General features: G+C 39.1%; 2 protein-coding genes and 1 pseudogene across 5 annotated transcripts; 2 read left to right on the plus strand and 1 right to left on the minus strand.

The window, feature by feature from the left end:
- Positions 1-754: 754 nt before the first annotated feature.
- Positions 755-13,491, plus strand: LOC103701077 (uncharacterized). 3 transcript variants are annotated; one of them, XR_015974080.1, is made up of 5 exons: positions 858-2,667; positions 2,768-2,922; positions 4,440-4,663; positions 11,247-12,862; positions 12,953-13,491. XR_015974080.1 is itself a non-coding variant. In XM_008783033.4 (4 exons), the coding sequence occupies exons 1-4, from the start codon at positions 1,341-1,343 to the stop codon at positions 11,992-11,994; spliced, it is 2,454 nt and encodes an 817-aa protein (XP_008781255.3). In that variant the 5' UTR covers positions 755-1,340; the 3' UTR covers positions 11,995-13,491. The 3 variants fall into 3 exon arrangements, 1 of the variants encoding a protein (XP_008781255.3); XR_015974081.1 differs by having other exon boundaries at positions 12,963-13,491; XM_008783033.4 differs by having other exon boundaries at positions 755-2,667; positions 11,247-13,491.
- On the plus strand, positions 12,468-16,329 carry LOC148699774 (endochitinase pseudogene; annotated as a pseudogene). The gene is made up of 3 exons (XR_015973938.1): positions 12,468-12,566; positions 14,078-14,240; positions 15,066-16,329. The product of XR_015973938.1 is annotated as an endochitinase pseudogene (transcript).
- Positions 16,330-18,078: 1,749 nt separating this feature from the next.
- LOC120104321 (NAC domain-containing protein 22-like) lies at positions 18,079-20,296 on the minus strand. The gene is made up of 3 exons (XM_039115241.2): positions 19,991-20,296; positions 18,747-19,015; positions 18,079-18,658 (listed from the first exon to the last, which is right to left on the minus strand). Exons 1-3 carry the CDS (start codon positions 20,184-20,186, stop codon positions 18,317-18,319), a joined length of 807 nt encoding a protein of 268 aa, XP_038971169.2. The 5' UTR covers positions 20,187-20,296; the 3' UTR covers positions 18,079-18,316.
- Between the last annotated feature and the right edge of the window lie 4,965 nt (positions 20,297-25,261).

Here is a 25,261-nt window from a genome sequence, read left to right on the forward strand (position 1 = left end):
ACCAGAAATTAATTGACAAGTAAGATAATTAGTTGCAGGTCTCAGCAAGATTGATGTATAAGAAAATATGTGTTACATCATATACATTATCTTTTGTAAAATAATATTGCTCAAATTTATATCCAATGATATTATAAGACAAGATTAAGTAATTAACCTAAGCTATATATATCATAGTGGGTGTGTGCACGTGCAGGAGGGCAGAGCTATCTAATAATTTTATCAAAAATGCGATAGAACTAATATTTTATTTTAATTCAAAACTAAAACCATATGGCACCGTGCTAAATACATGGATCTGATCATAGCTTATAGATGCCATTATTTTCACTCGCAAAATAGAACTATGAATGACTACAATGAAGAGTGGATTCGAGACAAGCATAACTATAACAATGAATATTCATTATTTTGATAGATACATATGCTCTCGAAAAAATGTGGTCTTTTTCGAATTACTATAGTATATCGAGGGGCAAACAATATTTTTGATCGGATCGGCTTTTTTTTTTTTTTTGTTGTACATCAGTAAAAAAAATATAAAAAAATTATTTTTTCTTGCTAATTTTTTAATTTTAATTTTATTAGATGCACTGATGTGAGGGGCCGTTGTATTAAAAATATATATATTAAAAGTTTGGCCTTGATTCACGCGAGGGGCATTCATGTCATCATGTCGGTTTCTAACAGTAATCCAACAAAAGCTAATAAAAAAATCTAAAATAAAAAGCGTCACACGGCGGCGACAAGCGTCAATGTACGGACAGCTCCCCATCCCCTCCCCTCCCCCTTCTCTCTCTCTCTCTCTCTCTCTCTCTCTCTCTCTCTCTCTCTCTCCTCTCTTCTCTCTTTCTCTCCCTCACCGCGTTCTCTCACGCTCCCCACCCCACCCCCACCCCCTTTCTCTCTCCTAAAGCGGAAAGAAATTCTCCTGTCCGGCTCTCATAATTTCGCTGTACTTTTCTTCGAACCATCCTCCCTCCTCTCTCTCTCTCCTACTGTCATTAATACTCTCCTTTTTCTCTCAATAATATCGACGACGCTGCCATGGTTTTTGCCCCTTATCTGCGCTCTCCCCTCCTTCGAACCCCACAACCTCCTTCCCTGCATCCCGACGACGCTTCCTCGCTGGCGCCCAAAAGCAAACACTACCCCCCCATATTCATCCCGTTCTTCCTTTCCCCATTCTCTCTCCTCCCTCCGAACCCTAGATCTGATCTATTCTCTCTCCTCCTCCGGTTCGCTTTGATGATCCTCCTCCTTATGATGTGATGTGATGATCCGTTCTCTGCTTCCTTGTCCTCTCGGTTTTTCTTGATTTCTTCTGCTTGTTCGTTGCGATGGGTTGTGCGGGGTCGAAGCTGGAGGATCAGGAGGCGGTGGCTCTCTGCCGAGAGCGCACACTGCTGCTGGCGGACGCAATCCGCCACCGCTACGCCCTCGCCGACGCCCATGCGGCGTACTCCCTCTCTCTCCGCTCCGTCGGGGCCGCCCTACACACATTCCTCCACGGCGGCCACTCAGTGCCGCTGGGATCCCCCATCCTCCCCCTCCCGGCTCACCGCAAGGGTGACCCGCTACCCCCTATGCCCCCATCCCCTCCCCCCGCTGCAATCCCCGCTTCTGCCTCCGCCGGCGCCGGCGGCCACCACTCCCGCTCCCACTCCGGCTCCTCCCATATCCATTTCCAGTCCTCCGACGAGGACTCCGACGAAGACGAGGAATTCCACCTCCACTCCAACGGATCGTCTCCGGTCGACCTCCACCCCGATGGCGCCCCGGGCCCCACCTTCGTCAACGTTAACTACGCCCGCAACCATCCCACCACCCCCTCCATCTCCTTCGAACAGCGGCCGCGGAGCCCCGAAGCCGTCCACTTCGGCTCCTCCGAGCCACCACCCTCTGCCTACCCTTACTATGGCTACGCCTATCCCCCTCAAAATCCAAGCTTTTACCCTTACCCTTACCCTTATCCGAGCTATGGTGGCGTGGGTGGCTTCTTTGGATCTTCTTCTCCTCCTCCCAACATTCCGCAGCCCCCCACCGTGGCAAGCATGGCTTCTCCCTCGTCCTCCAAGACCCCGCCGCCTCCCCCGTCGCCGCCGAGGACCTCCACTTGGGACTTCCTCAACCCCTTCGAGTCCTACGACGATGGCTACTATGCTCCCTATACCCCTAGCCGGAGCTCAAAGGAGGTCAGAGAGGAGGAAGGGATTCCCGATCTGGAGGACGAGGAGCACGAGGTCGTCAAGGAAGCCTATGGTGACCAAAAGTCTATGGCTTCCACCTCTGCTGCTGCTGCTGCTTCTGCTGCTCCAGGAGACTACTCTGCCAAGGCTGCTGCTGTGGCAGCGAAAGAGGATAGTATCAGCGATGTCGAGGAGGGTCTTCATCGCACGTCCAAGTCAGGGGAGGGTACTAGTGATGGCGGTTCAGAACACGAGGTTCATGTGGTTGAGAAGAACGTAGTGGCTGATGAGGTTCAGCGACAGGAGGAGCAGCGGAATGTGGCTGCTGTTCCTCCTCCCCGAAGGTATCATGATGTTTCCGAGGTTGTGCGGGAGATTAAGACTCAGTTTGATAGGGCGTCCGAGTCGGCCAATGAGGTATCCAAAATGCTTGAAGTGGGAAAGCTCCCATACCACCAGAAGAATTCTGTTTATAAAGGTGAAGCAACCAAGTCGATTTTTTTTTTTCTGCTTTTATATAAATTGTTCGGTTTGGAGCAACTTTTGAATAAATTTCCATAAATTGTTACTTGAAGCAGTGTCCGCCGTGATGGTTTGCGGGCTTCCGCCCTCCACTTCTAAAAATGAGGGCTTATTGGAATATGAAGAGGATAAGGCAATGACCTGTGGTAATCTTTCATCGACGTTGCAGAAGTTGTACATGTGGGAACAGAAGCTCCTTGATGAAGTCAAGGTATGTTTACAAACTTTTGGTTGTCTTTGTGATGCTGCTGAAGCTGATTTCTTTTGTTTTGCATCGAGCCTTATCCTTTGACAGAAGCATCCATATGTACAATTAAGTCAATAATTATTGATTTAGTAATGATTGAGTGTGGGTCAATAGTTGTCAGTACCAAAGATTCAATGGACTTGTAATTTCTATTATTTCCTCTCTTTAACCCGTGCTAATATCGGGATTACATACACTATAACTTAAGTAGTTAATGGTCATATTTTTTGGCTTCTGCATCATAATTAGTTATAGATCGTTTCTAAGAAATTACACTAGCTCCTATGCATTTCTTCAGACATTAAAGTGCATACTTAGATTCTATTCTTTTGTCGCTTTTCAATTAATTTCTTTAGCAAGAAAATGGCCTGATGGTTTTTATGCATGTAGAAAGACATGTTGGGTGTTAGGAATCTTTGTCACCAAGTTGTTTTCCTATCACTTTCTTTCCTCAGGCATTTGAGTATGATGCTATTACATTGATATCAACAGTGTTTTGCACCAATGTTTTCATCTCAGCTGAGATGTCATTTGTGTCATGCCTATCTGATATTTGTAAAATATTGGGCACTAATATCTTGGCCATTATAAGCTGATATGTGTTGAACATTGCTTAGCATCGATCTTCATACCATCGATCTTCATACCATCGATCTTTTCTTGGATTGGGAGGATTGGATCCTTGTTGTGGGGACTGGTTGGTGGGGACATGAAGTCATCAGTGATTACATCTCTATTGTCAAGCCTGGACAAGAGGGTTTGCAGTGATGAAAATGCAGCACTTGGTGGGATGCAGGCGACTTCTTTTAGAAAGGTGAGTTTGAGATGAATGACATTGACAGTGGTGACAGTGGATGGTGGATCCACCAGGCCAGAGTAGGGTTCTGACCAAGGGGAAGAGAATTGGGAAAGAGAGGGGAAGGCCACCTATTGAGAGTTTAGATTGATCCAATGGGACATCAGCAATGTTTGCAAAGGAGGTGATATAGATTCAATGGCGCATCAACTATGTTGCCGGTGGATGGTAAGAGAAGAAGATGGCACAAGAATTTAGTAAAGAGTAAGATCAACATCACAAAAGGAAGGTTAATAGTGCTTTTACCTTGTTGGACGATTTTCCTGGTCTTTGAATATCACATCTCTGTAAGTCTCAGCCGTTTAGAATATTCTTTCACTTTCCTTCTGGACATCTTGGTTTATCTTCTTATTGCACCGGCACTGTAATAACAGAGGTACAATGAGACATCTGTATTTTAAAACCTTGTCTTGATCTTAAGATTCCACTGTCATGCATACTGAACTCAACAACTCAATGACACTTTGGGTAAGAATTAAAAGTGCACACGTGTTCCATCATGAAGGGCCTCGTATTTACTATTTTAAGATATGATTATTGACAGATGGTAGCATGATTGATGATGCTTTATTTATTTTGTGTTTGTGTATTGCTAGCTTTAGTTTATTTTTGCTCACTTCTGCAGGCTGAGGAAAAGATGCGGGTACTCTATGATAGAAAATGCGAACAGCTGAAACGCTTGAGTGAAAGGGGTGAGGAGGCTCACAAGCTTGAGGCAGCTCAAACTTTGATCAGGAAGTTATCTACAAAGATCAAAATAGCAATTCAAATTGTTGATTCTATTTCAAATAAGATTAGTAAGCTGAGGGACGATGAATTATGGCCACAGATTAGTGAGCTTATCCAAGGGTACGTGACTAAGTTTTATGTCCATTATGTTTTATGTCTGCATGCACCCATGCATGCATATTTAGATGTAAGCATAAACATAGATATGCCTGCACATGTGTGTACAGTCATGCTCACATATTTTAACCTTTGTACGTGGATCTGGAGTCTCCACATGTGAATTTTTAGCCATTTGTCAATGAGTTGATTGTAAATGCATTCTTCTTTTGGCAAATACACTCCTTTACAACTGCTCTCTACAATCACTATAAAAGGAAAAGAAGTTCATAAGCCTAAACTTGGAGCATAACTGTCAAATAGCTTAGGCAACCCTAGGCGATGGACCTGCCTGTAGCCTAGGTGATAACCCACCCAAGTGATAAGGCGATTGCCCGGGCGACAAAATTTGTACAATATATACAAAATAATTTATACCGTAATATATTTCAATCAATGATTAAAACTTGCAATATTCTCAACAAACTATCAATATCAAATATTCATATGACAGAAATCAATCAACGCATGATTTATACTTAAAATATAACAACTTAGTAAGACATTGATCTAAATTTAAAGAATGGAAATACAAAAGACCTGTGTTGTCTAACCTCAAATGATTTAGCACGCATTCTCTATTGAATGAATGTAGATGTGGGTTCAAATCTCCATTTAAATTCACATATTTCTTATCTAATGGTTCTGAATAAGCCATGGAAATTTCGATTACACTCTTGAAATCATCTTTTTACAACCATAAATTTCTTCATTTTCTTCTCTCTATCTTTTGTCATATGGGTTTGTTTAAAAAGAAAATCATAGAGAAAAAGGAAAAGAATCAAAATACATAGCAGAAATAAGAAAATTACTCAGATCTATGTTTCAAATTCCACCTTTTTTGTTCTCTTTTTCATTTAAGATCTATTCAACAAGAATCCTGGTGCATTAAAGAATTAACAAAACAAAAACTCACGTCCAAATGAGGCAAAGATTGGCAATAAAGGAATGAAGAATAGGGATCCAATATCAAAAAAAGGGAAAAGATTGTGGAAAGTATAGAAAAAGCCCTATCTTTATCTCATATTAATGCATGGATTGTGGAAAAGAATCACCAAATTTTCTTTAAAATAAAAAAAGGGACAAGAATCAGGAGAAAGGATGAAAGATGGATGCATAAAAAGAGCCAACCAGTCATGGAAGCCTTGCTAGCTAGTTGGCTATAGAGAGAGGATGCAAAGAAGGTAAACAAAACAAACAAAGTGATGAGCGGGCTACCCATCCACTAGAATGCGAGTGAGAGGGTGGTGACGAGAATGCCTTCATCCATGCCCTAGCAAAGGGACGAGAGTGAAGATATGATGTGCTAGGCCCCTCACTCCTTTTCTTTATTCCTTCTAATTTCACCCTAGCCATTGGTTCGGACCCAATCACATTTGGTTTTTAGTTGAGCTGAGCTGAGTTGGGGAGCACCATCCAATTTAGGCGAATTTGGGTGTTTGCACGTCTCTCTAGGTGGCTGTCCACTTTATTGGGCAAGTGATTGGGCATAAGCCCGATCAGGCAAGCCTCGCCCAGGTGCTAGAGGTATCCTGGGTGTCACCTATGACAACTATGACTTTGAGTAAATTTTTAAGATGCTTTCCAAACAATTATAATGGATTGTGTAGCAACCATCCATCAAATATTCCCCCTTGAGTAAATTACAAGGTTTCCCTCCTCTAGAATCAACTATCTACATTGCATATCTCAAACATTAGTGTAACATAGGGTAAAATTTAGTTTTCTCCTCCTTTCATCGCTAGCTCACCCGTATGCGCATTCCCCTTTCATCCTACATGACTATCCCCCACATGCATCTTGGATGGAGGGAGGTCAAATTGATGACAATTGTAAGGCTCAATATTTAAGGCCATAACCAAACGATGCTTGCTGAAATTTTTGGCTTGTGTTAAGATTGTTCTTTTCGTATTAAAGTTTAAGGTCTCACCTTGTCATTGAAACTTTAATACATTCTATTCAATACATTTTTGGATATGAGCACTAAAAAAAGGCATCTTCTCATCATGAATTACCATAGAATTTAATTTTTTAGTTTGGGAACATGAGGGGCATGGTTTGCCGACCGGACCCAAATCGGACTGTTCGGTCCATACCGAACCAAACTGATGCCAAGTCAGAGCGGTTCAACTAGGTTGGGCTGGTTCGGTTATAAAACCTCTCGCCACCCTTTGTTTCGCCTCCAGTTCAGCCTTCGCTTGATTTATTAAACTCGGAGTGGTTTGAGTGATGAGCTCCCCCCCCCCCCCCCCCACCACCATGTCATGATGTTTCAAGAGACGCCCCCTTAGCGGTTGATGTCCTTTCTCTCATCACGAACACCGGTAAGTTCTCTCTCTCTTCCTCCATCCCTCTCCCTCTCCTTCTACCTCTCTCTCTCTCTCTCTCTCCCCCTCTCTGAGGATCAACGTTAATGTTTCCCTCCAACTTTCCCCCTTCCTCCCTCCTTTCTTCTCGCGCTCTCCCTCTCTCTCTTGCACACACTCTAAGGGTTACGGTTTTCCTCGACCCTCTACCTCTCTCTCTCTCTCTCTCTCTCTCTCTCTCTCTCTTTCTCCCTTCCCCCTTCCTTTTCCTCATCCCCTCTCTCTGTATCTCTCCCTGTTTTGAGACAGACCGAAATGGCACGGCACGGATCTATACCATGCTGAATTGGCCATCGGCCGGTACACTTTCCGGTACTAGTTCGGGGAACCTTGGTGGTGGATAGCTAGAAACTTCTACTTAATGTGCCAGACCCTCTTTAGAAACTCATCCTAAAGCCACTTCCTAGATGTTTTCCTATCCAAAATTTTTCTTGAGAGAGTTGCATCATTTGACATGCTCCCAAATTCATTGCCATGCCCGCTTCACTTAGTAACTTACGTATTTTCTTTTGATTGGTAAATTATGCATTTTGGCATTTTAGGTACTATTATGCTATGGCTTAGAGATACTGAATCCATGGCCTGTACTTATGCATGGTTTGAAACTTGCCATATTCTTGCATGTATTAAAACTTCTGTGTATATCTGTACAGAATATTTGATATGGAGATCCCACTACATTTTAAATTGTGAGAGTAGTCATTAATAATTTGGATAAGGTTTGTTTCTCATATTTATGAACTTATGATGATATCACATTTGCCACTTTCTTGCACTGAGGTTTGACATTAATTTTCATAATCTCAATTTATAGAGAAAACACAAATTGCCTTTCAGAAAATGGCGTGGTCTTCAGGTTAATAAGATATGTGCTTTTGTTTTGAGTAATCTTTCTATTATGGGATTATCAAAAATAGACTACCATTTTCCATTTATAAGTTCTCCATCATGCGGCTATCATTCTATATTACACAACTCATCCTTTTTGATTAGTATATAAAAATAAAATGCATTCATTCATGATTCCTTGTGCATTTTTGATGTTCCTGTTGTAACTCATAATCTTTATCAGTAAATGCATGAAAAATATTCGTTACCATCATCAACATTCATTTTCTTTAATCCTTGCAATGTTGTACTTGGAAAATGGTAGTGTCGCAAGCTTTCATGGTACACATTGTTTCTTCCAACTCTAATGAGGCTTTTGGTGCAATATCAGTTCTTGAATAATCTCACCGTGAACTAGGGTGCAATATATGAGCAGAAAAATTAGATGACCTTATTAGAAATCTTTAGTCTATAATCTATACTACATCACCTTTAAAAATACTATTATGCAAATACAATGCTAACATTTTATGCTGAGAAGAGATTGATCATATGCCAGGAGCTGGTGTGTTATAAGTAGATGCTTTGTTCATTTGTTAGAACAGTCACCTGCTGCAAACCAGTAAAAGTTCAATTAGTGATGAAGCTAACAAGATAATAATATAGGTCGAAAATGTAATCTTCTTGATTAGCTTTCATCCAACATCAAGGCACAAGATCTTGTGATGTTTTGATATCATTAGAGCATCAAAGAATATTAGAGACAACTAACACCCACCATCAAGCTTATTAGAACATCAATGCAAGTTGTTAGAGAGAATTTAATGTCCCATATAAGAAGCAAGCAGCCAATATTTGATAATGCATATTATAACTCTTGAATACAGCTAAATAAAATAGCAATATAGTTACCTTCATTAATTACTAAAAAGAAATGCATGAACAGGGTTCTAAAATAAATAATTTATAACTATACAATGCGAAAATGCAAATTCATGAGATGTTTGTCATCTATCCAGAGTATATGTTCCAACATATCTCACATGATCTCACATTAGAAAGAAAAATAAAACTCCCAAGATAGTGAATCTAAGCAAGGAATGGTGTTTCTATAAGTCAAGATCTTGATGATGAACTGATATCTTGATTTATCTTGGCTGATATGGAAGGTAGAAAAGTTTAGGAGCGGAGATATTATAAGCTCTTGGCTGATATTGTAGACTGAGACATCAAAATCAAAATCTGACACAAGTTTAAATATCAATATCAAACTACGTTCCCTTTTTTTATCAAAATGGTAAGGTGCCAGTTTGATACTAGTGCTGATGGTATTTGCCAAAACTAGCAACTCTGAAAAAATGAAAAACTATTGATATTTACGTCGATATGGTAACCTTGGTACACACCGGCATGGTCATTATGGACCAGTACACAATATTTGTGTGTCTCGGCACACTTACTATGCCAGTTTCATGTTGGAGCAGTATGGTACGGTCATGCGGTCTCGCACAATCTCATCCGATATGGTGAACCCAAGATTAGAAACTATATTAAGGTGTTGATTTTGAATTCATTAGTCAAAACCAAGGTTTTCATCTTGGCTGTGGTCTCAGTTTGTATTAATATTGAACACCCCGTGATATGATATATACAAATATCCTGGGTCCAAATATCTCAGTCAATGTAAATCGAGAAGTTTTGAGATATCAATTGATATGATATAAATTTATTTTTGGATATATTTTAATCACCTTTTTACCTGTTGGATATATCTTAGGTCCTTTTCTCACATGTTGACCGAGATAAACATATTGAAGAATAGTCACACATTGGATAGCTTAGGGATTCTACTTTGTCTTATATACTCATGGTTCATCCACCTAATTGCTTAAGCTTTTGTGCTGGGCTTTAACAAAACTGAGATCTTGGTTCATCTCGGTCTCGGCTCAATACTAAGATGACGAAGATCGCAGACAAAAAAAACCCTTCATTAAAATGTTTATTTAGGTGAAAAGGTGGTTGAGAAGTATTTGCTACTATATTTATATTGTATTGGCTGATATCTTAGAATCTATCTGTTTCTATTTGCCAAGATATTACAGGCTGAGATTTTCTATATATTATATCCGGGGGTGTCCAATACTGATTCAGATAGAGATCTTAGCTTTAGATGAGAACCTTGGGAAGGAAAAGAATTGAAAAACAAGAAATACATTATTCTTAGTAATTTTACCCTTACATATACTCTCAAATAGAAGTATCAGTAAACTCATGGTCACTTTGTATTTCTGTTTAAAACAGAAGTACGAAATGACCATTTTAGTGTGGACGAATCAGGAGTATATTTATCAAATCTATTGCTTCTAAGAGATCAGTGCAATCCATCAAAAATTCCCTTTATCAAATAAACCACATGCACCATACAAACCAAGGTTTCGTTACTTTAAATATGACATTGGTAGCTGCCAGCCTTGCACAGAGAACCCTCAAAACTTCACTGGACATGTCTCAACCAATAGATTCTGATAGGTTGGGCAGCACAACCATTGCCGTTCACTGGCATGGAAACAATAGATTGTTCACCAAGCAAATGTATTGAAGAGTAGTTGAAGGAAAATGGTGATAGAGCTTATATCAATCCATTCTTTCATGAACAAAAAAAAAATTAGCAAACATTTGCAAAGATACTAACAAACAATTGAAAAGACATGTCATCAGCTATAAAATATATGAAAAAAAAATGATAGTAATATGTCAGGATTGTGAACAAATATCACTTAATCCCTCAAAAAAGAATAAATATTAGTTCCATTTTTAACATTAAAAAAGAATGAAAAACATTAGCAAAGAGAATCATGGAAGAATAATCGTTGCAACTTTTATGACTATCACAGCCAGATTAATTGCTTTACTTCACCAGACTTGAATATATTTTTTTTCTGATTTGTGGGACTATGGGATATGCTCTAGTAGAAAGCAGATGGAATTTTTTAATTCTGATACATAAACTTGTTCTTTAATTTGGTCCATGTGTCCAATCTAGGTAAGATGCAACTTATCTTTTATTTGATGCCTGCATGCCTGCGTGCTAGATCAACATGTAATATGAGGTTATTGCTACTTTTTTTTTCTAAAAAAAAGCTGATGTCATTCTTAATATGAAGTTAGTGAACATTGTTGTACCTTAAGTTTATATTTTCAGCATGTGCATGCATGCCATTGTGAATTTAACTCTTTCTGGATAGGAAAAACATTGAATAGCACTGATCTGGTATGCATTGGCCTTTGCTGTTGCTAGTAAGTATGAGCTTTAACCCGATATATGTTTAATTTAGATGAAAATAATTTTTCAGGTTAATGAGAATGTGGAGATTTATGTTCGAATGCCATCATATTCAGTGTCAAGCTGTATCAGAAGCTCAAAACCTAGATTCTATTGTAGCTGGTGGAAAGCTTAGTGATGCTCATATGGAAGCAACCAAGCAGCTAGAGCTGGAGCTGCTGGAATGGATTAGCAATTTCTTTGCCTGGGTTTGTGCTCAGAGGAGTTTTGTCAAAGCCTTGAATGGTTGGCTTGTAAAAGGTCTTCGTTATGTGCCTGAAGAAACAGATGATGGAGTTCCACCCTTTTCTCCAGGAAGGTTAGGTGCGCCTCCTGTATTTGTCATCTGTAATTACTGGACACAAACTATGGATAGGATATCCGAGGCGGAAGTAGTCAATGCTATGAAAGCTTTCTCCACAAATGTTCTTCACCTTTGGGAACAGCATAAGCTCGAACAGCGCCAGAGACTGATGGCAAATAGAGATATGGATAGGACAGTCAGGATCTTGGAAAGAGATGAACAGCAAATGCGCAAGGCATTGGAAGCACAAAACAAGAAATTAGTCCTAATATCCAATCACAGTGGTATAGCCTTATCTGAAGGAGTGCATCAGGACTTAGCTGCTGAAGTAGGTAGTCTGCAATCAAGTTTGAGAGAAATCTTTGAAGCTATGGAAAATTTTGCAGCTAGTACCATGAAAGCATATGAGGAACTCAACTTGCGTACTGAGGAAGAGAAACAAAGGTTGGCCAGAGAGAATGTAAAAGTTTCATAGTTTCATGTAAGACTTGCTATCCAACGTCTGTATTGTGCGTCCAGTCCATTTCCATGGTAGATACACCCACTCATGCAAAGGAGGTATTGGAAAGGAACATTAATGGAAACCTACAAATGTATTATGAAATCCATCAGCTGGAGGTAAGATGAGGAGGAAACATCTTTTGGATGATCTCTGCTATCCATGTCAAAGGTCTAGTTGGACGGCTAATTGTGTCATCAGTGATAAAAAGCAGTTCATCGGCACACGATTCAGAGCTTCTTTGTAACTATTTTCTTACTTTGTGAAGTTATTTCTTAGACCTTGTGCCATTGGATTTGCTGATGAGGTATGGAATGCACCAAAACATGAATCAGTCTCATGCCAGCATCATGGTGGCTGGTCTCTGACATGAAAAGCAACAAAAGCATCTGTCTGCATGGCAAATTTTAAAATGCCACTATCAAGGAATTTTTTGCATCAAAATCGCAATGCCAGTCTGCTACATTGGTAGAGAAGTAGGAAGAATGAAGCAAAAAGATGAGAGCAAAAGGCAATTTTCAGGTTCTGGTGTAGTAGGTAAAAAGGAGGTGAAGGAAATGTCGAGGATTCTCTGTGATGATATCATATTGTTGGCCTCTTATTGTCAGCTATCCTAGATACCAGATACAAATTTAATAGTCGGGTCTTGCTGCCTGTGATCAATCAACCATTCCTTCTGCCAGCTGCTGCATTTGGAGAAGTCCATCTCTGAATTGAGAATTTGGATTTCTTTTTCCTGGTTGAGCTATAGAGAGCACGTATTATCCATCCATGAGCATGTACAGATTTTTAGGGGTCAGTATCAGCATTCGGAAATGGCTTCTGCCCCGAGGTCGTATCAAAAGTAAGTTCTTGAACTGCTGCATTTGGAGAATCTAAGAATTTCTTTCTGAACTAGGGCAAGATTCATATCAGCAATCATGAGCATTCACAGATATGTGTAGGTCAATGTCAGCCTTGGAAGATATCTGGCATACAGCATGTAGACCAAGCTACAATTCTTGCTGTATAGGGAAGCTAATACTTAGGTATGTTCAAAATGTGATCAAGTAACGAACGCGATGATGGAGTGCAATGCATGTGTTGGCAGACTTGTGGTCTTGCTGATAAGAGCGGCTGCCTATTCTTGTTTTTTGAAAGGTGAAATCTGCATGGTCAGGAGAGGAGAGGCTAAACCAGTTGAATGCTCATTTTTTGCATAATGTATCTGAAATATCCAATATGTTGAGGGGAAGGGGCAAGGAGACTGATTTAAGGCTTTGGTTGACATGTTGATCCTGGATGCTCTCAAGAGAATGGCCTATTTCCTGCACCCAATCCTGGTACGACAACTGCAAGAAGAAAAGAAAATAAGGTTAACATATTTGTAAATTATTAGCTCTGTGTAACAATGCATTCTTTCAGATTGTTGAATTGGTGTAAATCAGCCTTGTACATTCAGTTATTAATTACATAAATTCTCAGTTCATGCTAGTGTGAGTTTCTTGATGAAGCTACTGACTTCGTTTGCTGGAACTTGACCCAAACTTGTTCCAGCTTCTCTGTAAAACTGACACTGATTTATGAAAGTTTTCATCCTGATTGATAACAAGAAGCTGTGAAATGTTCTTGAGGTTTGACAAACTTTGATTCATAAAATGGATCCTCATTGGCAGGGCTTGGAATGCTGTCCAGATTCGGGTGAGGGGATCCGTATTTTGGATTGTTGGGATTGGGAAATTTATTTGATCGATTGTAGTATCTAACCGCTTTAGGTGTGAAACGAATGGTAGAGATTGCTTAATAAAATAGGGGAAGCTCCTTGCTTCCTCCGTTACTCCTCCAAAGAGAGAGATGCTACAAGTAAAGAAATTAAATATACGAAAACCAATATGAAGACCAAGTCGGTCGTGATCGCCCACTCATCAATAAATACACGAAATCCTCAGCTTCCACGCATTCCTCTTCTCTCTCGTGAGGGTCTAAAACCGCTTTACTTTTACGTTTGGTCTTCTTCGCTTTAGTTCATCTCAGTTTCTATAGCCATATGATGATGGTGGTGTTTAATTTATTTGGCTAGGTGGGTGGTCAAAGTGCAACCGATGACCCTTACGCTTGGGGCTACTCTTATAAACAAGAGCAAGGCAATCCCCCGGAATACTGCGTCCAGACTCCAGAGTGCACGGTGGCCATGTTGCTCCAGGAAAGAAATACTATGGCAGAAGACCTATCCAGATCTTCTAGTAAGTAGTATACCACTTCTCTAGTATATTCGTTTTAGATTAGATTTTTGTCATTGGGTATCACATGATAGCTATCTTTGAGCTATCTATCTAGCTTAAGACTTCAACATAACTGGCTTACCTTGCAACAAACTAACTTGGCCATGAATTAAACTTGTCATAAGTCAGTACAGCTAACTAAGATATATATATATATATATATATATATATATATATATATAGATAGATATATAGATAGTGTTTGAGTTTTATTTTTTTTAAATGGTTTTTTTTTTTTTGGCCAATGCCTTTTTTAGAAGAGTTTTGGATGAGAACTTTGGTTGCCAATAAAATACGGTGTTTTTGAAATGTTATGCATTCTCGGAAACTATTGCGTCTCCTCGATCATCCGGAAGAGTCTATAAATAGGCTATGGATATATCATCAGGATTAATCCAACTCAATCCACTCTCCACTCTCTTCTTTATTTTTTTTTCCCTCTGCTTTGCTTCCTGAGAGAGATTGAGATAGAGAATTCTTCTCTCTTTATTTTTCGATTTTTCTTCTTCTATTCTTTTCTAGATATTTGAAGAAGTCAGTTGGATCATGTCTCCCCAGTGATCGTCTCTTCGATCTAAAATATGCAGGCTCGCACCTAGAGAGAAAATTACGTTCTTAGGATAGTGTTGATCACATGCCTCGATCCAAATAAGTTTTCTACCAATTAATTTTTCACAAAATTTTATAGATATAGAGTTTTATTTACATTTATTATTTCAAATTATAAATAGTAATTTTAAGGTGCACAGCTACTTTGATTTCCAACATATAATTCAACTCGTACAGCAACTGCAACTATGGACCGGATGGAAGAGTCATCGGCAAGGACCCTCTTAGCGATCTGGACTTGGTCGCTGCCGACCCGGTTGTCTCCTTCAAGACGGCGTTATGGTTCTGGACGATCCCACAATCCCCTAAACCATCACCCCATGATGTCATCACCGGGCGATGGATGCCGTCGGCTGCCGATTGAGCAGCAGGACATGCTCCGGGATACGGTGTCATCACCACCATCACCAATGGAGGGGTCGGGTGTGGCAAGAGGCAGGATGGCAGGGTGGCAGACCTCATCGGCTTCTACAAGAGATGTTGTGACACACTGGGAGTGAGCTATGGAAACAACTTGGACTGCTGCAACTAGAGACCTTTTAATCAGTCATGACACTTCTAAGGAAAAAAGCTCTGTTCTCTCCGTTCGTCTTCTTCGTTCTGTCCCGGCAAACAAGGATAGAGAGATCGGAGGGTTGAATCGGATCGGGGAAGGAAAAGAGGAGTCTCATGTCAAAGTCTGTGAGGCTACTTGGTTGTACTAAGTAAATTAGCTGTTCCAAAATCCAAAATATTTGTAATAATTATCTTGTAGCAGTGATTATAGAAGTCTAGTAATGTTACAACAGAGTAGCCAACGAAAGCAAAATAATACAAGAAATTGAGTTTATGGTATAAGATGAATCTTCAAATATTACTAGTTTCCCATATCCATATCTTCGCCTTCTTTGCTACTTGGTGTTGAGAGGAGGATGCTCGTGCCTATTCTTTTCTCTATTTTCTTCCTTTTGAAAAAAGTCGTGCCTAAATTATCGATTGACTTAACCTTCACCCAGCTCCTAAATTAAGAAAGAACGTGAGAGCTTTTAGAGGAAATCCATTAATTGACATTGCTCCAAAGGTCAGTGAAGCATGATATGGGATTGAAATCTCACCATTTCGTTCGGGACTCTTACTATATATACTTATAGTAATTTATTTATATAAGTTTATTTTGAATCCAGGACCTCTGCTCTGATACCATGTTGAAATCACCACTTATTCCAAAAGCTTAAGCTTATAAAATGAGATACATTTATTTATATATTTTATATTTTCTTACAATAAGAGAGACACGTGAACGGGGTTTAAATGGAGCAGGCTGGCCCAAGTGGCCAGAAAGATGCTGCCCCAGTTAAGGTTCTATCATACATAAACTGGGCCGGACCGGCTTAAAAGATTCGGGCTAGGCCAGTCTTTTCCTGGGCTAAATTCTGATCCATGATAGGTTTGAAAACATCACGCAACCAGTCCAAGAGTGCATCCATCGGTAGTAATATTAAAATATCGTAATCCTATTTGCACACAACGTGCCATTTTCTAGTCTGCAAGTGATGGCGGTCCATGGTGACTTTGTTTCAAGGATGGCTTGCAAGGCGAGTTTTAGTCATGACAAGATCCACCTAGAAGTTTGTAGAAATTAAAAACAGATTTCTCTTTTGGATTCAACAAAGTCATGGAAGACTTCTTATCTTTCAACGCAGAATTCTGCAAGATAATCGGGAGCTTGCGACTTTTTCCTTCTTGGACTACATGGACTTTTACCAGTACATTACCAGAGGAAAACCATACAGCTACAACTTTTTAAAGACAAATATATGGTTAAATTACTGCTTGAGCATTCAAAAAGCCAAGCTGCGATATTTTTTGTGGCATAAAATATATTATTTAAGAAAACAAACAATGTAGACAACCACTAAAAGGATGCTGGGCATGCTAGAAATCCAAGACTATTATTTTCCATTGAAGCGATTCAATAAAATTCTATTAAAATAATATTCATCAAACACTTGTCAAAGTCTTTCATGTCGATTTACTTCTAACCCAAGCAGTTTTAATCAAGCTCTGCTCTGTTATAATGGGAAAGCTTTAGAGTTCGACTCGCAAGCTCTCTCTCTCTCTCTCTCTCAAGAAAAACTAAGGCTTTACTGTATTTGTTTAGGATTTAGAATCCATAATGAGCTTGAATCTCAAATAATACTATCCCTTGCCAATGCTTGGAGAAGATATAGGATGATGAAATCGACATCCGCTTTTCCTTATAACAAAGCACATGTACTTCAAATGCTGAATCCTACTGAGCTTTCATGCCAAATTTTTCCGCAGAACCACCAATTTTCATCTATTCGATCCATAATGTCATTTTTATTTAATTAGGATCTTTCTACAATTTTGCCCTTATGGCATAAGCTTGTATTAACCTTTTATTGTCCAGAGGAAATAAGAAAGGAGATCATGTGATTGCTTTTAGTTATTCTTTTTTTCTTTTATGCTAGCACCATCTTTTTTATGTATTCAGAAAACTATTACTTTTCTAATTCTCAACGTGGTTCGAGCGTGACATAGTTATTAAGTTCATCCCACCTCAATTAATTAAATCTATAAAGGTTCAGCAACCCAAAAATATTCTTACCCGAATATAATAAAGGTGCTGTCCATGTACGTTGCTTGTAGTATTTCAAATTTTAATTGATGACAGAACCTCCCATGTTCTTTGAGTTACCGATTTCCAGTATGATATTTTGTTAAAATTTGAATAAAATCTAAGAGCTTTTTTATTATTTCCATAGCAACAAAACACAGGTTGACCATCATATCTTTAAGAACAACAAGACTTTAGAATGCGTTTAGGACATGATAGTTAATGTGTAGTTCATTGATCTTGCAATGGCAACCATAATAAAATAAAATTGTAGAAAGGATGAAATATTATATGAGAAAATCTCCCTTCTTTCAAACATTTAAATAAGAAATGGGCTGTGCGTGGTTGTTTGGGTATTATCTGTTTGAAGTAAAAGACAATACCAGTACTCGAGCCCCGGATCACATGGAATTGCTTGATATCATCGAATACTAAATGTTATCCTTTCAACAACAGAAGAAACCGCCGCTTATTTAGATTTCTGAAGCTTGAGCTTTAAGGATCATGGCAGTACTAAATGAACACGCCTCTTCATCAAGAAAATAGGACCATAGAAGTCAAAACACCTCTTTTCAATATAAACTCCTCTTAATTTGGTAATTAATTATAACATTACACATGAAAGTAGAGCTAATGCAACTACAATAAGTGCAAACTAACTTGATAATGTGCACTTCTCTATTCACAAAATAAACATCAGCAGTGTCAAACCTCCCCTCCTCTACATCCAGGACCATGTCCCTCTTAACATGAAAAAACTTGCAAGCAGAATCCATACATTTGTTAGCACATCTCTATGCTTCAAAGTTCAGAAATTGAGCACACTGGCATAGTAAGGAGACCATAGATCCATCCATGGACTCCTAAGCTGAGTCAAGAAAGGATCCTGCATCCACTCTAACCCATTATACTTCGGAATATCAAGCCTAGGCAGACTCGTTGACCGGGTCGACTCAGCCAATACCTCGACCTTGGCCTCCTTTTCCACCTCCTCCTCAGGCTCCTTGACGCCATCATCATCCACAGCCATGCATTTTTGCAACACCGAGTCCACCATCGACCTAGAATTTGGCGATGCCATTGCCGCTCTCTGCTCCAATTCCTTCAACGATGTAGCCTTCCGGTAGATCTTGCACAAAACTATGTCCTCCTGAAAGTTTTTGACAGAGCATGTTACTCGACGTATAGTTTTTCCCCTCCAAAAAAAAAAAAATCTTTCATGGTGGGATGGTATATACCGTGGGTGGGGTGGTGGCATCAGGGAAGCGGTATTCATTCATGACCCAATCAGTCTTGGAGCCACGTGGGGCCCGACCTTGGTAGTAGACCAAGGTCTTCTTGAGGCCGATGAGCCGCTTCGGGTCGGCCGCGCTGCGGATCGGCCGGTCTGAACCGGTGGCTTTCCAGAACCCATGTTCCGTCGTCCGATTCGGTCTCCCACCATTAGACTGCCTCCGGTCCCTTGGCACAAAGAAGTACCACTCTCTTTCTCCTATCTTCGCCAACCCTGCCCCCATAATATCCCATTAAGATACACGGGAAAAATTACATACAAGACATAAAACACTTCATTTCGTTCAACACAAAAAAGAGACATGTATATGGGCTTTGGTTTCCCCTATGGTGAATTCTAGAAATTGTTGGACATCAAAATAATATGGTGGAACAAGGGACTAAATACGATTCAAGTTATGGGCCTTTATGCGTCATCTAAGTTGATTGAAAATGAAGTTTGCTTGATAGAAGCATGCATGCATGCGATAATATCAATTTATGCATCACATAGGCCAGCCATGGACTGGTTCCAATAACTGCATGAGCTACAATGCTTTAGATTGAGGATCCTTAATTTCTCCACTAATGTAGCAACTAATTACAACGTTGGAGTGGCCCAATCTCATGTCACATGCACCAGTCCTTGACAGAGTAGCAATAAGTACGTAGCAATCCTCCGCCAAGCGTTGCTTTATATATCATCCCTGCATGCCCCTTCGTAAGAATCGGGTGATCTACTGAATATTTAGGAAGTTGCGAGTGAGATTTTGATCTTGGCCAAGATCTTCATTTGATACGATCTATACAACACCTCACCTCCTATTTTTTCAACCAATTTTAATCGATAAATTCCGACATATTGTCTATAAAGATATAAACATATCACCCGCTATTCTTATATATGCATTCTTTCATTTTCTATACTAACTTTTTGATTAAAATTTTACAACCAATGTCTATATATTGTTGCTAATCTTGTCTTCACCATCTTGGTGAGATTAACCGTGAATCGATGTCATTTGTGAGCCCTTCTACGTGTTGATTGGCAAGGTTGAGGCAGCACAAAATAGGGGCCTGAATCTATACATACCTACATACATATATATACACACACATATGTATGTATGTATGTATGTATGTATATATATATATATATAGCGAGAGAGAGAGAGAGAGAGAGAGAGAGAGAGAGAGAGAGAGAGCATACCAGGTAGTTCCCAAGGATCATGGCGGTAGAGATTGAGAGTGCCAATGATGTCAATCTGGAGCTTCTTTCCCCGAACTGCTCTTCTAAGATAGAAGTCCAGAAGCTCCTCCTCTGTAGGATGGAACCTGAAACCCGGAAGCTCCAGCCCTGCTCCACTTTGTTCCATACTACTGCTCTCTCTTCCTTCTGTGGTCATAGAGAAGGTTGGCGGACTTATGGACCTTAGACCAAAGAGCTCCTCAATTAATCCCTCTCCCGTGGCCAAGAAAAAGAAAGCATAAGTGCTTCTATATATATTGCCCAGGCTTGGAAAGTTCCGGCTCGGAGAAGCCAAAGAAGCAGCGGGTGGGCCCACAACACCCTCAAGCTTGACTTTTTCCAGCCGAGAGAATGCCAAGCGGAATGATTTTTTTGATTTGTTAATCCTAATTAAATATGAGTTAGTTAGCTGAAGGTTCCTTAAACTAATTTTATATGTGAAGCCTGCATTCCAGCGTTTACCAGGTTATTGGTCATGTCGTCCAATAAGGGCTTACGTAGGATCTGATCTTGTAAGACTTCTTCCTGCGGATTTTAAATGGTATAAGAAACAAGAGTTCGAGTAACACCGAATGAATAAACTTTATCTTGTCACCTTCTATTCAGAAGAAACGCCGATGGAATCCTTCTGAGAGATAACATTTTTAGCCACATTGTTAACCACCCTTAGCGCTTCTTAATTAATCATCAGAAGCATGCTTCTTGGAAGTCTACCAAGTCAGCCAGCCCCTGGTCTCATAAATCCAGTTAGGAGAATGATTTGAGTGATGACGGTCAAATCGGGGCATATGTATTCAAAAATATTTTCACGCCCTCCTCGTGTCTTCGATGCTACTTACTGTGTGCTTGTCACGGCAAAGAAAAAGATTATGCTTCAGCTTTTACTGGAAATGCACTTCTAAATTGTAGTTTTTTTTTTTTACAATAGAGAGATTACCATTGTTTTCTTTTCATCAATCTAATCAATCATTATTTAAACAGATGTTTACTCAAGAGCCCAATGATCAAGAGTTGCACCTTCGCATTGTTGTGTGGTCTCATGTCCGACCCACATCATTTATTTATTTTTTTTTTGAAAAAATAAGATGGCAGTTTCAAACGCCCACGAGTCCACCTTCCTATTGGTGGCGTGGTCCTTCTCACGTGGGACCCACATTATTTAAAAAATTAAAAAAAATAAGGGGGCAGTTTCAAACTACCTGGCCTGGGAGTGTGGTAGCGGAATGGAAGAGTTTGCGGAAATGGTGGGAAAAAAAAAAAAAAAGAAGAACAGGGGAGGAAGAAAATACTACGATCGGGCTGTTGGTTTTATTCAGATTTAGATAAAATTTTAGTATATTATTTTTAGCATTGAGAGCCACATATTGAATGATTTACATCTTTGAAAACTTTCTCTATTGATTATTTCAATCATTAACACTTGGTGAGTTTAATTTTCTATTTTATTATTTATTATTAAAATCCATCTTATTGATGGTGAATGTTCTTGCCGTAGAAGCTAAGATTAAATCTTATTAATATTTGTATAGCTTCTAATCGAACTAAAAAGAATCTACTATAATCCCATTATTTTAAATAGTGGAAGTTTTTAGCTGACTAGGTCCCATAATTTTTTTTTCACATCGAAAGATTTTCTATGTTAAAAATTATATTGTCTTTTGTTTATGTATTACTTCATTATTTGCTTGTTAATTATTTAAGTAGATGGTAGAAAACATTGTTTCTTGATGAGTAATACCTCATTTAATTATACAAAGAGAAAAAAAAAAAGTTTGCGGCATTATTATTTCTTAATTGTATTTTTTCAACACCTATAACTACTTTTTAAATACTAAAATTGATGATTAAGATCGAAATTTATGAAAATGTAGTTTTCATACATTGTTAAAGTGAAAATAGTCTAGATCCATGAAAGGAGTCGTATGTTGACTCAAGACTTTGGAAAGAAAGAAATAATTGAATGAACTAGAGGAGCATGAGTTGAGCCATTGCTAATTTATGCAAATTATAAGAAGATATTTCGGACAAGCAAGCGACGGAGAATTTCTCATCTAACAAGTCGTCCGGAATTTTTTTTCCCCGAGTCATAAGGTCTTCCACAGAAGCTCCAAACTAAGGTGTTGTCTGGTTGCCTAGAAACTTTATTTACATGGAGCTGCATGAGCCTCTAGGAGCGTTGGAATCAGTCATAAAAGCTATGGCCTTGATTGGTTACCGCCTGTGTTCTTAGTCTAAGCTTTTGGAAACTCAGAACTACTTATTTCAGATGCCACTTTCCTCCTAGCCCATCAGAAGTCTGATCTTAATGTAGACGATGAGAAATATTCCCTTCCTTTTTTTTATTTGATGAAAACGGAGGCTTAGGAGGTTGTTCTTCCATAAGCCACAAATCCTATTGAAATGAAGGACTCTAAGAAGTCTTCTGAATAAATTTATTCCACCTTTTAATTAATCTGCCATTCAAGCATTTGAAGCTCTCTCTTAACAAGATTGTCTAAAACGAAGAAGTGTGCAGCTTAGCAGGGTGATAGCTCTCACACATGCCGTGATTGCTCCTCAAATCCCGAAATCCAAGGCTGGGTTTTCGCCTGCATCAATATTTTATACTTATGTGGAATAATTAGTGAAATCCAAGACGAAATGGAGGAGAATACCGAGAAAAAGAAGCAGGACCGTCCTTATAACGCGGTTTTGGGTTGACGAAGGCAAAGCTATATCTGGGACAAAACTTAATTAGCGTGCAATCTGCGTCCGGTGCTGTCATTAAATCGTGAGATCGGAGCACTACCGCTTTATTCATTTGAAGACCAGGGAGGAAAGAAGTATTCCTGTGAGCATTTATCCCAGGTTCAATTGTTTCATCTAAACAGAGCAACATATTGCGCCAACAAAACTTTCATTTTAGCTTTTATCCATTGGGTTCAACAATAAAACATTAAGCCCTATCGTGACAGGCTAACTTTGAGAGTAAATTAACAGGGTAGGAGGATTTCCAGCTACCTTATGGGACCTAATTTTTAGCCTAAAAATTTTGCTTAAAAAATAGCCTTAAAATTTATTTCCTCAAAAAAAAGAAGGAAAACTCTACTCTTACTTTATAAATTTATTAGCATCATTTTTGTACATATGCTTGTCCATGTCACCATGGGCCGAGGCCATTTAATTTCTATCCACTTAAGAGACATTGCTGGTGAGTGGTGGCATATGAGCTGCAATTGTCATAGAGAGATGTTGATGGCTACTATAGCAGTAATTATCAAGATTAAAGTTATATATTGTTTTTATTAATATCACAGCAATTTAAGGTAAGTATTAAATTATCAACTCAATTATTTTTTTCAAACTAAGCCAATATAAAAGCTAATAGAAACCATTATACATTGGAATATGTAAATCCAAATAGGAATTTTTCTTCATTAACTTCGTAACACTATACCATTGGCAATTGACAGAGTGCTTCAGCATAAGTGAATCAATTGAGCCAAGCCACCAAACAAACAATGCACAAAACATGTATTAGACTTTTTGGATGTCTAATGCTACATCGATCATACTTTGCCTGTTAAGATGCATCACCTAGTGCCACACCATGCACATCTTGCATCTCGAATGCGCAATGAGTAGCTCGATCTGTGATTAGTGCATGATTAGAAATATCAAATGATCTTCTCCCCAAGTCTTCATAATTTCTAATTCTGTTGCTGTGGTGCTTCTGTTTTTTTTTTTTTTTATGGATCCTTCATACAATGCGTGTACGAATACACCTAATAAAATTTAAAAACACAAGCTCATGGAGTGTCTGTGGCAGCTCCTCCTCTTCTGACCATAGAATGTATCCTAAGTGATGGACCGTGTAGGCAGCCACCCAATCAGCCGCCTCGTTGGCTTCTCTGAATACATGCTTGGCCTCGAAGACCACCCCATCCCTTATCATGTGGTGCTTCTGTTTTTGTCCAGCTGACTGACCACATTTAGGCACCTCCAGTTGTATAGACTGATTCAACTCTTCTATCCAAGAAAGCATGATTTGTTGTGGTGCTTGTGATGGTCTTTCCACCGGTCTGGTCCAAGTCTTGCGTTACCTCTCGCCCTGGTCCGCAAAAAGGAGGTCCATCCACTACGGTCAAAAATCCACGGATATAGACTCCAGGCTTTATATTGGTTTGGTCTTCATCTTATCTCATACTTCTCTCTTCCCCCACTTCCGATGCTCGGGTCCTCGATGTGCTTCTTCTAATGCACCGGACTAGTGGACTCGGCGCCGGAGACTAGGACTTAACAAGGATAGTGCTTCTAGTGGAAGACAAGAAAATTTTCTAAACCTAGTCTCAGCCAATCTCTGATGGGATCTTTGCCTTGATCCTAGTTTCATGCAACTACCGTCATAACACCGAATTGCTAAAGAATCTTCGAGCATTAATATATTTTAATATATAGTGTAGTTAATTATGTTATTTTTTCGATAAATCGAAAAAATTAAACCAAGCACGAATAAATGCATATGTGCAAGTCCAAAAATAAAATATTTAAAACTTAGAAGGAATATTTGTTACCATCATCCACAATGTAAAACTACTATAATTTACTGCATATGTTGCCATCCAATTTGTAGCACTGTTAGCCTTTTGTATAAATATGTTTACTTCAAGCACTTATAAATTTATTCTTATTTGCCAGCAATCTATTCGCAAAGGATGGGTATCGATTTTTACAGGAGGTGCTACAGAAAACAATCTTGCAATATCAATGAGTCTCCTTCTAGAGTTTAATTATATTATTTGATGACCATGCGTGGTTATAACATCTATAATGATAATCGCAAAATGATAATATTCTTTTAATTTTGGAAATCATCCTAAAATATCATGACCTCTTTTTTTTTATGGAAGAATATCATCACCTCTCACCAACACATTTGCCGAGCGTGATGCTAAGAACCGTCAAAATAGACCAAAATCTCATCGACCAGCAGCAATAACATTTTATAGAGAATGACAAAAATATATTTCTAACTAATAATCATCATTTAAATGTTATAACTATTATTAATATACAGTCTCAAAGGTTTAAGCCAATGTCTTAGTAAACCCACTCATTGGAGGAACGAACCGGTTCATTCCCTGGCTTATCCTGTCTTTTGATACAAATTTGCAAGACAACAAGCGTTGACGCCAACAAACGCGTACAAATGAAGGAGCTAACAAGCGTTGACGCCAATAAACGCGTACAAAT

The sequence above is a fragment of the Phoenix dactylifera genome, chromosome 16 (assembly GCF_051530095.1).
Source record: "Phoenix dactylifera cultivar Ajwa chromosome 16, Ajwa_hap1_PhDact_Kaust_v1.1, whole genome shotgun sequence".
Taxonomy (NCBI): Eukaryota; Viridiplantae; Streptophyta; class Magnoliopsida; order Arecales; family Arecaceae; genus Phoenix; species Phoenix dactylifera.

Excerpts from the sequence above, each read along its gene's own strand:
- LOC103701077 (XM_008783033.4), top strand. The coding sequence starts at position 1,341 with ATGGGTTGTGCGGGGTCGAAGCTGGAGGATCAGGAGGCGGTGGCTCTC. Across the intron at positions 2,923-4,439 it reads AGCTCCTTGATGAAGTCAAG|GCTGAGGAAAAGATGCGGGT; the intron begins GTATGTTTACAA and ends TCACTTCTGCAG. Across the intron at positions 4,664-11,246 it reads ATTAGTGAGCTTATCCAAGG|GTTAATGAGAATGTGGAGAT; the intron begins GTACGTGACTAA and ends ATAATTTTTCAG.
- LOC120104321 (XM_039115241.2), bottom strand. The coding sequence starts at position 20,186 with ATGACCACAGAAGGAAGAGAGAGCAGTAGTATGGAACAAAGTGGAGCA. Across the intron at positions 19,016-19,990 it reads TGATCCTTGGGAACTACCTG|GGTTGGCGAAGATAGGAGAA; the intron begins GTATGCTCTCTC and ends TTATGGGGGCAG. Across the intron at positions 18,659-18,746 it reads ATGCCACCACCCCACCCACG|GAGGACATAGTTTTGTGCAA; the intron begins GTATATACCATC and ends AAAAACTTTCAG.